General features: G+C 35.9%; 1 protein-coding gene and 1 long non-coding RNA gene across 10 annotated transcripts in view; one reads left to right on the forward strand and one right to left on the reverse strand.

The window, feature by feature from the left end:
- LOC131912952 (uncharacterized) overlaps positions 1-6,580 on the reverse strand; it is a 53,757-nt gene extending 47,177 nt beyond the window's left edge. For all 3 annotated transcript variants that reach the window (XR_009379763.1, XR_009379762.1, XR_009379764.1), the window contains exons 1-2: positions 6,463-6,580; positions 5,609-5,744 (exon numbers count right to left, since the gene is read on the reverse strand). This is a non-coding gene — a long non-coding RNA (uncharacterized LOC131912952). The remainder of the gene's footprint in view (positions 1-5,608; positions 5,745-6,462) is intronic.
- Positions 1-13,495, forward strand: part of Bltp1 (bridge-like lipid transfer protein family member 1) — a 179,839-nt gene that overhangs the window by 48,963 nt on the left and 117,381 nt on the right. For all 7 annotated transcript variants that reach the window (XM_059265243.1, XM_059265244.1, XM_059265247.1 and 4 more), the window contains exons 21-24: positions 5,645-5,872; positions 7,079-7,216; positions 10,191-10,370; positions 11,578-11,706. In XM_059265243.1, the coding sequence (XP_059121226.1) occupies positions 5,645-5,872; positions 7,079-7,216; positions 10,191-10,370; positions 11,578-11,706 (675 nt within the window). The remainder of the gene's footprint in view (positions 1-5,644; positions 5,873-7,078; positions 7,217-10,190; positions 10,371-11,577; positions 11,707-13,495) is intronic.

The following is a 13,495-nucleotide window of genomic DNA, read 5'->3' on the forward strand; positions in this document are numbered from 1 at the left end:
TCAAATCTAATTATCTCTAATAAATGCTATAACTTGTCAGATCCTATTGTACAACTAATAGTGTTGTTTATGATTAGAGCAGCTTTCTAACATCAGTTGTATGAATTCCATGAAACTGCTTTTTCTCAGGAGATTGCAACCTTGTTTTGCTCCCCTATCTCCCATTTATTTTTCTGTTGGATGTAAACTGTATCTGATAATCAAAGAGATATTCTCTTTAACAGCAGTAGCGTTACTTGGGACAAAGATATTTTGTGGATCTAATTTTATAGTGCTCCCCTCCCCCCTTTTCAGTTTTACAACTGCAGAGATTTGGTTATTGAATATTTAGTTAAATGGGAATTTCTTAAATGACTTTTTCTAGGGAGACAATGAAGCTATTGCCTTCAGATAGAAAGGGCACCAAAAGATCAAAGATTGCATCTAGCTCTGGCTTGGTGTATCAGTGTACTGGGATTACTTAACAGAAGCATGGGGAACTCAGAGGTAGCTACACCACTGTGAAGTCCCACCTCTAGCATTTTTAGTTATGAACAGCTACACTACTAACTGTTCCCCACTCTTAATCAACCTGCTACATCCTATATTCTATAGCACCCTCCAGAACCATGTGCAGCTGGGCCAGAGTCTTAGCCGAGGGTCTTGTAACGACCCTCACCCTTCCACTGTGAATGCTAGTAGCCTCATTACTATTACCACAGGCATATCTATGAACTGTATCCTGCTTATTTGGTTGCTTTGGCTATATGCCAAGATCTTTTGTAGGTCACTATAGCCACTCTGTCATGAGTGCATGCCTTCGTCAGGCCCAAAGAAGTAGCTGCACAGGCCACAGTTTCCTATGACACATTACTTCTAGTCAGTAAGCAGAGGGAGATGGATGCTACCCACATTCAGGGTAGGTCTTTTCTGTCCAGTTAAACTTTCCTGGAAATACCCTCATAGATGAACCCAAAGGTATATATTTCCATTATATTTATAAGTCTCATCAGGTAGAAATGAAGATTAACCATCACAGGTGGCTTCCAAAATTTTAAGGAGCTACTAGGAACGTCAGTGAGACCTGAGGTAGTTTCCAAGTTGCCTTAGATCTGATTGCAACTGATAAGATAAAACCATAGGTGACAAGGGTTGTGCATAGTGTTTAGATAAACAAAACAATACTGTAGAAAGTTTATAGTCCTGTTTGTGAAATGCCTATAAAATTAAAATTGCAGGTTTACTTATAGGAAATAAGTAAGGCAGTATATGCTTAGGCATCAAGCATAGAGAGAGCATTGCTCTATTAACATTCTTATTTGAAATATCTCTGTGTCAGGGAATGTTTCTATGTAGTTAATTGTGCTGGCATTCCTGACTCTCAGGTGAGAGGTTTCAGACACTCTCCAGGATGGTGGGTCCCCTTTTCCCTCCCTTGTCTCTGTAGTTTTCTCATTATTTGCTGCCTCAGTGTTTGAATATGACTAAAACAAACAAAAATACAGACAAATTAGTGTATGATTTAATATCATACTTTATAACTTCTCTAAAATTTTGTCCTGTTGCTATTTTGTGTTTTGATACAGATTTTTTTTTTTTGTGGTACCAAAAGTTTGTTTTGCACTAAAAATTGTTGTAGAATTTGAATTCATCTAATAACTTAGAGCTTGTTTTAAATATCTAAAAGAGATTATAAAATGCATAATTTGATATTAAATATACATTTAATATTTTAGGCAAAAATGTCTCTAGTCCAGTGAACTCAGTGCTTTTTTGTAGTAATTCTTTAAGTTTCTGTCTTTTGTGAACTAGAAAGCATAGTATCATGCTGATAAGATGATGTTCTGTCTTAATATCTTTACCTTATTTTTTTTAATGTGTAATCTGTTCTGTTGGTGTCTTGTCTATGTTAAAACTTTAAAACTTTTTAAATTATATATATATAAATGATACAGATATAAATTTTATCTATATCATTTATATATCAAACATCAAATTCACATATATAGATGAAAAGTATAAAGATTCATTTAACTGAGATTTTTTTCTTAGTTATACAAATTAACTATCAAAGAAATTATAAATAATATATACAAAAGCCTCTATATTTGATTATGTTTGAAAAGCTGATGTCACATCTACAAAAAACACTGGTCCTAGCTTTATCACATGACAAGGAAGTCTAAGAAGAACGTATAGGATGCATGCTTTAAAGTCTCTAAAGCTACTTAATAGAGTAAGGAAGTTGGAAAGCATAACTGCGTCAGCCCAAAGTTATTTTAATCATTGAATCTTCACATCTGTGTGAAGACTTAATTTCTTCTGTCAAGGCATAAGGTTGGCTAATAATACTAGTAATAAACTTAGCTTGATTTACTTTTTTGTTTTTCATTAATGAAGAAGACAGTCTTATTCTTTATAGTCATGTTAGTAGTAGCAAATAGTAATTGTGGATGAAAGTTTTATGTGATATATATGTTCCTTATTTAAAATATTTTTAATAGAATTGGGCAGAAGTTTGTGAATCACTTTTACCATTTGCTTGTTATCTTTGTTTTGGCAGGGGAGGGACTTTTGTTTGTTTTTGTGAGACAAAGCCTTCTGTAGCCCAGGCTGGCCTGGAACTCATCTTGTAGCCTAAGCTGTCTTTGAACTCACAGAAGTCCTCCTGCCTCAGTCTCCTAAGTACTTAAGATTACTAGATGAGCCAGCATAGCTGACTTTTCTCTCTGTCTCTCTCTCTCTTTTGAGATTATAATTACAACATTTGTACCTTTCCTTTTCTCTCTACAACCCCTTCTAGTACTACTCCTAGTTTTTCAAATTCGTGTCTTATTTCAACAATTGTTATTGTATGCATATATGTGTATGTATATACATATACATTCCTAAATATGACCAATTGGTGTGCCCTTCCCTGGAGAAGACTATTTCTTCTGTTCTTAGCATTCCTCAGTTGCCTGTAGATCTTTTTGTGAGGTTGAGGCCTCATGGGCTTTTTTTGTTTACTTTGGCCTGTTCATTGGTGTTGTCCTTGTTTAGCTCATGTTTAGGCAGTCAAGTTTGTGAGACTTCTTGGGTGTGGTTTCTGACATTACCAGGAGACACAGTCTCACAGCAGATTCCCTGATATTTTTCCCTTAACCTTAGGTGTGGTAATGTTTTGCAGATGTATTTATTGGGACTGGACTTCACAACTCTATATTTTGATCAGTTATGGTTTTCTGTAGTGGTCTCTATCTGTTGCAAAGTCAAGTTTCCTTGATGAAGGGTGAAGACTACACTTATCTCTGGGCATAAGGACAAATGTTTAGAATGTTAGGGATTATGTTGGTTTCATAGTGGTTGTAGATTTTCTTCTAATATCCATGACTTCACAACACTAAATAATTAGCTAGGTTTCCAGTACTAGGCATGGTTTTCCTCTTGTTGAGTAGGTCTTACGTCTAGTTAGAGTGCTCTTGGTTACCACTGAGATATACATGCCACTACTGCATCCTTAGAGTTACTGTGCCATGCTGGTAGTTTTTGTGGTTCATATGTGTCATAACTGGGTAAAATGGTTGGTTGTTGGTTTGTAGGAAGGTGGGCCTCAGATGTTTGGGTCAAAATACCATTTACAGATAAAATCACTTGAAGGAATTTTATCTGCTACATACTTGTCTGGATTCCATGCCTGCCACGTACCTGCTGAACCTGTCTCCAAGACTGGGATGGTATGTGTTTTAAAAACAGAAAAATAATGGTTTGAATTGAGTTTGATCAGTAAACACATTCAGTTTTTATAAATTTAATATTATAGAGCCCCGGAAAATGGCTCGGTGGGTGAAAGTACTTGCTATGCAAGCATGAGCACCTGAGTGGAACCTTGAGCATCATATAAAGAGCCATGTGCGATTGTATATGCCTGTAACACTAGCGTGTGGGTCAGAGACAAGTGGATCTGGGAAACATATTGGCCAACCAGCCTGGTTGAATGGTGATTCTGCAGTTCAGTGGGGTTGTGTTCTCAAAGGATAAGAAGAGCAGTTAAGGAAGACACCTGACATCCTCCTCTGGCCTCTGAATGTATATGCACCATATATTTATATACTACGCACATGTAGCATACATGCATACACAGGAAATTTAATGTTGAAATTAAGATATAACACAGTGTTTATCTTTTTATTTATGCTTCAGTTTGTTTCTGTTTTTGTTTTATAAGGACAGTTACCAAGGTTTTAGACTGTATCTGTATTATTTAGAGGTGGACAGCACTAGAAAATAGAGGGAAAGGTACTAGTTGAGTCAGTAGCAGTGGAATTTTAATTTTAGTCTTCCTATTTTATATGAGCTTAAAGAGTATCCTTTCCTGGGAAAAGGTGCTGTGGCAAAATACTGACTTGGTTCTCACATTTAACAATATAACTGTGATAATACTTAACAGCTTTTCTTTCATACTCACAGATCAAATAGGCAAAATGAAACTTTATAGTCGGAAAAAAGAACTTCATTCAAAACTAAATTTGTTTCTTAAGACAATTTTTATTTGCAAATGTAAGGAAATCAGAATAATAATGCTTGTGTATAAAATAAAAATCAATGAACTATGTGAAAAGAAATTGGTTAATTGTTGGTAAAGCATGTTTGCATTTCAATAACAGCACAAGCTAGATATATTTTTTTTAATTTAAGAAAATTTTGTTTTCACTTTACATGCCAATCATAGATCCCTCTCCTCTCTCCTCCTGCTCCTACCCCCACCCCATCTTCCCCCTCTCTGCCCACCCCTCATCCCCTCCTCCAAAAGGGTAAGGGCTCCCATGGGGAGTCAGTAAAGCCTGGTATATTCAGTTGAGAAAGGACCAAGGCCCTTCCCCCTACATGAAGACTGGGCAAGGCTTCCCACTGTAGGTAATGGGTTCCAGAGAGCCAGCTAATGCACCAGGTATAGATCCTAACCCCGTTGCCACCAGACTAAGCTACACAACTGTCCCTTATATGCAGAGAGCCTAGTCCGGTCCCATGCAGGTTCCAGAGCTGTCGGTCTAAAGTTCATGAGATCCTAGAGTTTGGTTCAGTTGTCTCTGTACATTTCCCCATCATGATCTTGACGCCTTTCCTTGCTCATAGAATCCCTCTTCCCTCTCTGACTGGACTCCTAGAGCTCGGCCTGGTGCTTGGCTGTGGATCTCTGCATCTACAAGCTGGATATTCTTAAGAGCTTTTGAATATTTCTGATAAATATTACAACTGGAATGTATAATTATATATTTATCTAATTGGACTTAGCCAAACTAATTTTCAGTGACTAGATCTGCCTTGCTCAAAACTTTTCCCTGGCATTGTCTCATAACTCTGAGAAGCAAAGATTGAAAACCATTGAGCCCTTCATACCTTCAGAGGTCTCTTTGAGGATGTACATTTTAGTTAGTTGTCAAAGAGCTTTACTATATTGCATATTTTGATGTAGAATATTTATTTACTAAAAGAAAAATACTTTTTCATATGCTGTAAGTAGACCTGATGCTTTTAATTAAATACAGCAGTTTAGAGAGATACATATTATCTAAAAGTAGGGCTCATAAGTATGTCTCTTATTAATGATAGCTTGTTTAAAAATATTTATAGAAAATTTATTACATACCTTTTAAGTGGTAGCTTGTTTTTAAAATATTTACAGGAAAACTACTTTGGAGAAGATGACATGTATATGGATTTTGAAGAGGTTATTTCAAGCCCTGTTTTGTCACTGTCAACATCCTCCAGTTCTGGGTGGACTGCTGTTGGAGTGGACAATGACAAAAAAGAAAATGAAAGTTCAGCCAAGTCCATTCATCCACTTGCCTTACGTCCCTGGGATATTACAGTTCTTGTTAATTTGTATAAAGTTCATGGGCGTCTTCCTGTGGTAAGTGTTTAATATTAAAATGATCTGGGGTATATTATGTTATCTGTGTATTACAGGAAACTGTATATTTGTGCTTTGGTATACCCACATAAGAAAAAACTTAAATTCAAAAGCTTCTGAAGTTATCTCTTTACGTTTTTCTTCATTATATAATTATTTGGTCATCAGTGATTTCATTTTTTTTTTTTTTTTGCTGTTTGTTTATTTTCTTTTAAGTTCTTCCTTCCTTGTGCTGTATAACTTTAGAATATTTTGCTATGACATGTGTTGTGGTAATCTAGTGGATATTCTAGAACTTTACATTGTCTTAGCTTTTATCATGAGTCCACAAACCAATTTAGGGCATTCTGGCTGCATAGGACCCCCACTCCCAAAGAAGGTTCAGGCTTGACTCTGGTGTTGTTGGTTGTTTTTTTGGTTCTTTTGAGGGGCCCACCACCCAGCTCCCAAATAAATCACACAGAGAGGCTTATTCTTAATTATAAATACCTGGCCTTATCTTGTCTTAGTTTCTAGCCAGCTTTTCTTAACTTATTCCATCTACCTTTTGACTTTGGACTTTTCTAGTATCTTAATTCTATAAATCTTACTCTTTTTCTGTAGCTGGGTGGCTGGCCCCTGGGTCCTCCTCCTTCTCTGGCTCCTTTCTCTTCTCTCTTCCCCTCCCAGATTTCTCCTTCTATTTTCTCTGCCTGCCAGCCTCGCCTGTTTCTCTCTCCTGCCTTGCTATTGGCCGTTCAGTTCTTTATTAGATCATCAGGTGTTTTAGACAGGCACAGTAACACAGCTTCATAGAGTTAAACAAATGCAACATAAACAAAATAACACACCTTAAAATAATATTCCCCAACACTCTGGAGGTGGAATTGTGTTGTAGGTTTGGTTCTGCTTCACTTGAAGCTTGTCCTTAAGCCTGTTGAAGCTGACTGGGCCTGACATACTATTCTGAGGAGCCATGGGCTTCAGACCAGGGCCATACAGGGAATAGGGGACTCTCGAGCATTGTGTTGCAGACTGACTCCAGGTCATATACCACCATTGCATAGCAGAAGTCACTTCTAGTTCTTACGTTGTTAAAAGAGGGGCAGAATAGCTAGCTTGGTTAGTAGTGCTGATTGTTCCTTTTGAAGAATCAAATTCTCTTAATCATGGTAAATGTTATTTTTGAAGTTTGTGTTTTGATGGTGATGTTTTGTTTAACTGTAGCATGGAACTACTGATGGTCCTGAGTGCCCAACAGCATTCTTGGAAAGACTGTGTTTTGAAATGAAAAAAGGATTCAGGGAGACCATGCTGCAACTTGTCTTGTCACCCCTGAATGTGTTTATCAGTGATAACTATCAGGTAATGTCAAAGTGACATATGGTAAAGACTTAAGAGATTTATTACTAATACTTATGGGATCAAAACAGTGTTGGCTTCCATATGTAGTTTTTTTTTTTTAAAGTTAGATTTTTATTTTCACTGTAGCAGTTTTGTATGAATGTGGACATTTAAGAGTTGTTTGAAGAGTCCGTATTTTTTCTTTTGTGCAATTCTCTATTTATGTGAACCTAATTATGTTTTACTTCTTTTGCTTTTAGAAATGGAGCGGAATAGTTCATGACTTTCTGATATGTTTATAGAAGGGAAATAAATTCTGTTAACCAGTACCATAAAATTTTAAAACACGTGTATATATCCCCTTCCACCCAAATTCTTTCATAGTATAAGACTTTTACATAATCGTATTTCAGTCTGAGACAGTACATAGGTATGTGCTCATAGTTTGGCATCATTTCATCACATGTGTATTCATGTGAACACCACCAAAAGGAAGAGACAGAACTGTCATCACAGAGATCTCATTTGCATAAAGCTTTAACTTGTCACAGAATTTGAAGAAAACATTGCCCCTCTTTTCTGTGATCAGTGGGTTACTACGGATGGTTTATTTATGGGGTAAGTCTGTGGAAAGGAAAGGAAGGCCATCTCAGTTTCTTGTTAGCCTTGAAGAAATTAATAAAAGGGGAAACAAATCTCTTAGGGTGAATTCTACGAATCTTAGATGAATTTCTAGTTTCTTTGGAGTACCAAATCATCCTTCAGCTTTTAATTATCTCATTCATAAAAGGCTTTATCAGATACAAAAAACCATTCTGGTGAGTTTATTATGAAGGTTTACATTTACCTGTATTATTGAAGTACAGCAAATTTATAGAGAAATGAAATTATAAAATATAATTTGAGAATTAGAAAAATAGTTCATGGGAAGGAGATGTGAAAGCAGTTGTAGAAGTCCTGTTGGTGTTCTGTTTTCTAAATTATTTGAACTTGCTCTTTCTTCCCAAAGGCAAGGGTGTCATGTACATCCTCTTGGAATTTACTTACCTATTTATCTTGTTCACATTCTGTTAGAGTAAGAAAGCTCTTTTTTGTTTGTCTAGACTGTTTAATGTGCTTTTGTGATAGGAAGCTTCACAATGTAACTCTCCCCAAGGCTCACAGATGAACCAGTCAAACTGCCATTATTTACTCCTGGTAACATTACTCTTAACTCAGTGCTTTCAAGTAAAGGATCTGAAGTGAAATACTGGTTGCTATGTACAATTATAAAGCAACACACCTTTTTACTTTATGGTAATTTCAGGGCTGTGAACCTATCTTTTTAGGAATTATGATTCAATTCAATACAGTGTAATGCAAAGCACAACATTCAAAATATAGTACTTATTTTGATGAATCAGATAAGTTGAAAATTCTGAAGTTTTTTGCAGAAGAGACTTTTATTGATTATTCTTTTGCATTTTTTTCTGATAAAAGGAGTTAAGGCATAGAGAATAGATACATTTTATATAAAGTCATACAGTTCATGTAAAATTGAGATTGTAGGAAAAAAGCATCTAGTTATTGCAGTCATAATTTGAAATTTCTTGTAGAAAACTTACAGATTTAGCCCTTGTCTTTAAATTTTTTTTTTTTTTTTTTTTTGGTTTTTTGAGAAAGGGTTTCTCTGTGTAGCTTTGCGCCTTTTCCTGGATCTCGCTCTGTAGACCTTGAACTCACAAAGATCCACCTGCCTCTGCCTCCCGAGTGCTGGGATTAAAGGCGTGCGCCACCACCGCCCGGCCTAAAAAATGTTTTAAAAAGTACATTTTCATAAATGTATTTCAAGGCAGGGACACTAAATTCATGATAGGACCTACACACATACACAAAAGTAAAACCATAGTAGTAATAGTTTACTAAATATTTGTGAACTGTCTTAACATATATTGATTGTTGAAGGCCCCAACAAAAGAGATCTGTCTAGCTAGTTAGTAGCTTCCACTTTTTGTGTTACATTGTTAAATAAAGTGAGGTTCTTAGGGAACAAAACAGACTTGATCATTATCCAAGTGATTTTGGTGGAGAAATAATATGGAAAATTTGAAATTAAAATAATTTCAAGTATAAAAAGTATACAGATGTATATAGTGCTTTGGTAGCATGTAATAAGTTCTGGAGGCAAGAATATGATCATATTTGCATTTTTGAAAGATAAGTTTGGTTATTGGTAGAGTAGGAGCAAAAAGATAAAATACATATTGGAAGGCTGTGTGAAGTTCTTACAGGAGGTAATAATAAATGAACAAAGATGATAGAAAAGATGGGAAAATGTCCATGTGTTTATGGACAGTGTGTGTGTGTGTGTGTGTGTGTGTTAGTAGGGATCAAACTGAGGGCTTTGTGTATGCTAGGCAAAATTCTGTCACTGGACTAGAATACATCTAGACCTATATGTATTCTTAATAATGTTTTTTGAAGCCAATGTATCAAAGAACACTTTGTTTTAGGATATATCCTTTGTTTTTCTAACTATATCTTAGACACTTAATCTTAGATAAAAGACTTATAAACAATTCTGAATGTCTTAGATTTCTCTCTGAAAGACTTGTGTTTGGTAGTAAGTCTATAAAGTCCTCAAAATCTGTGTAGATCTTGGTCCTCCTTCCATTCCCCATCTTCTTGATTATATAGTCTTTCCTCAGTTTTCTTCTTCGTTTGAGTATTTTAATATCATGATTCCTAGTCCACAAGATTGACCTCTTACATTTCATGTCAGAGTACTAAATTGTTATCATTCATGTACCAGCCTGAGAGCTGCATACTTTCAGGATTTAGTACCTTTCCTTGTGGTGGGCTCCATAGATGTGTAGATGCTGTACCATATCAGCTGAACACAAAATGCCCAAGGTTAATTTTGAAGTCAGCATAATTTTGTTAATATCTGGGGGGTGGGGATAAAGCAACTAGAAATTACAGTGTGTTTTCTTAGACTTCTTATTGTTGTTTTCAGCAGCGACCACCTGTGGATGAAGTACTCAGAGAAGGTCACATCAATTTGTCAGGTCTCCAGCTGAGAGCACATGCTATGTTCTCAGCGGAAGGTCTTCCCTTAGGAAGTGACTCTTTAGAATATGCATGGTTGATTGATGTGCAGGCTGGAAACCTTACAGCTAAAGTCACAGCACCACAGGTAGGTTCTCACACTGCCGTCTACATAGGTTCATTCTCACAGTACTGTCTTCTGCCATCTTCTTTGTTTTCTTACTCACCTTCTTAAGAATCACTGTATGCCAGCCTGATTCCAGTAATGCCGTTCTAATGGTAGTCATTCTTGACACTCAGAATTTAGCAGCAGATAAGTCATTGACAAGTTTTACTTTTCTGAGCCATATATAATTGACTAATATGAATTCTGTTTAATACATGAGTTTTAGACTTCATTTGGGGGGGGAAAGATGCTCCAGTATTGGAAGGCCAACTAATTTAGCTTTAGTAATACATTTCTTATAGAACAGTTCTCATCAACTTGTGTTTTTCTCATCTCATATGTTATATGGAACCATATTACTTTAACCCGTAGATAATTTTATGTTTATTGTATTCTTTGTTTTAAATGTAAAGTCCATATAGCCTAATTTCTGATATTATGTATTTTGGAATGATATGTTTGTAACCATCTCTCAATGTGTTTATTGTTAACAGCTCTTGTGAATTATAATATCAGGGGTATTTTTAGTCAGAATCTGAATAATTAATTCTATTCACTTAAGCTATTCAGTGCTTTATTTATTTATTTTATTGTATTTTAACTTTTGGTTTTTCGAGACACGGTTTCTCTGTGTAGCTTTGCGCCTTTCCTGGAACTCACTCTGTAGCCCATGCTGGCCTCAAACTCACGGAGATATGCCTGGCTCTGCCTCTCAAGTGCTGGGATTAAAGGCATGCACCACCACCGCCTGGCTCAATGCTTTAATCTTAAAAGTGCCTAGTTTTTTAAAACTGTAACTCAGTGTTATCATAGGCAATTAGATTTTTCAAGCTTAAATCTTAATTATAGGGTTTTAGGTACCTTTTTCTTCAGTTACCTATACAATGGATCTAGTTAGCTTTAGACAGATAAAGGTGTAACTCTTAATTTAAAAAGTATTTACTTTAGAAGTTGCTAGGGGAGAATTTCTAGTTGAAATTGGTTTTCGTTTAACAATGTATTGACATTCACAAATGAAAAGTAGCAAGCTTACAAATAATATTAAGATAGAAAATTATTGGCTAACCCGTATTTATTAAGTAGCAGTTACACACTTTTGAGTTCTTTCAGGTCATGTTAGACTTCATAAGCTTTTGAGTACTGAACACTTCTTTAGAATGCTAATAGTATTGTCACCTGTTATTTATAGTTGGCATGTCTCTTAGAATGGGGGCAGACGTTTGTTTTTCATGTGGTATGTCGGGAGTATGAACTGGAAAGACCAAAGTCAGTGATAATATGCCAGCATGGAATTGATCGTCGGCTCTGTGAATCCAAGGTATGTTAACAAGCATACTGGTGATGTTATTATCCATTCATGCCTTTTAAAAATGAAAGTTTGAGGCTTAGCTTTAAATCAAATGAACATAACCATGAAGTTAATAGCTCATTAATTTCAGTGAATGATTTTGTAAATTCTTAGCCAGTTGCTTAGTTGTATCTAAAATGAGGCCACATGAAAATAGTTCACAAATACAGATATTATAAGAGTTTTGTATTACTTTGCATTTTTACTGTTAAAAATTCCCATCTTACTGTACTATGATCCTATCCATTTGTAGTTTAACTGTGCATATATAGATTTAGAAATTGAAGCAATAAGGCCAAATAAATGCCTTGTGTAACTTGATTCACACACCATCCTGAAACTTACTTTTAGTATTGACATTTGTCAGATTTCTGACTCCACAGATTGTATGTTCTGTTCAGAATATGGAGCTACCTTCAGTTACGATTATTTTAGCACCTCCACAAGGGTCATAGAGTATAGATGGGAGCCTCTACAAACTGTTTACGTAGCCAGTGAAGTGCACAGTGTTACTGTCACTCCATGCCCTGTGTAGGTTTTAGAGGGCCATTTGCACCCTGTTTTGGAAGTATGCACACTTCAGAAAACTGAGAAATCATGGCAGTTTTCAAACCATAGTTTTGTGGCAGATAAGATGTTAACAGCTGAATCTTTCTTTTCCTAATAGTGCCTCCCTTTATGTTCTTTTGCCATGCAAATTGTATTTGTTACATCACTAAAATTTTATGTTAAAAAGGCATCAGTGCCCCTACAAAAATCAAACAGCAAAATGTTTGTGTTGTTGTTAAAGTTTTTATTAGTCAGGCTTATTGAGACATAATTTACATGTGATACATTTACTCTTTTTAAGTTGTACAATGTAAGTTTTACAAATGCTGTATACATGTGTATAGCCATTAGCACCAGTGCAGATACAGAACATTTTATACGTTGGAAAATTTGTTTTCTTATTTCAATCAGCTCTTGCCGTACACAACTACTGATCTGCCTCTTTTGTCACTTCATGTTGTTTTGCTTAGCTCTATTGTATACAGTTTATTATTATTGTATGTATGTGTATTGGATACATGTACATGGGTGCTCATGTGCCTCAGTACTTATGTAATGGTCAGAGGATGACTTTGTGGAGTCGGTTTCTCTCTTTCTTTTTTTTTTTTTTGGTTTTTTGAGACAGGGTTTCTCTGTGTAGCTTTGCGCCTTTTCCTGGATCTCGCTCTGTAGACCGGGCTGGCCTCGAACTCACAAAGATCCACCTGCCTCTGCCTCCCAAGTGCTGGGATTAAAGGTGTGTGCCACCACCGCCCGGCTCTCTTTCTATCTTAATGTGAGTACTGGAGAGTGAATTTATGTCAGGAGGCTTGCATTGACAAGTGCTCTTTCCTGCTGAGCCATCTTGAAAGCCCTTCCTTCTAATTTTTTTTAGAGGAAATCCATTAGTATAGGGCATTGATTGCCCTGAAAAGCAACTATTTCTTCTTGTGGCTATGCCATTAGTGTTCCTCATATGCTCTTCGGTTTGTCTGTATTATCCTAAGTATGAAAATATTCATAGTTTATTTACCCATATATGGTAGGAAAACATGCATATGTGACATGTGTGCCTGTGCATGTGATTTTCATAAGGAAACCTTACACCTGTAAAATGCTGTGCAGCTTTATATTAAGCTTGTGATGTATTTACTTCATCAATTTACTCTGACATATTTTTAGTCTCAATAATAAGTATTATATATACAATATAATATATGCTATATAATAT

The sequence above is a fragment of the Peromyscus eremicus genome, chromosome 6, assembly GCF_949786415.1.
Source record: "Peromyscus eremicus chromosome 6, PerEre_H2_v1, whole genome shotgun sequence".
In the NCBI taxonomy this organism is placed as follows: Eukaryota; Metazoa; Chordata; class Mammalia; order Rodentia; family Cricetidae; genus Peromyscus; species Peromyscus eremicus.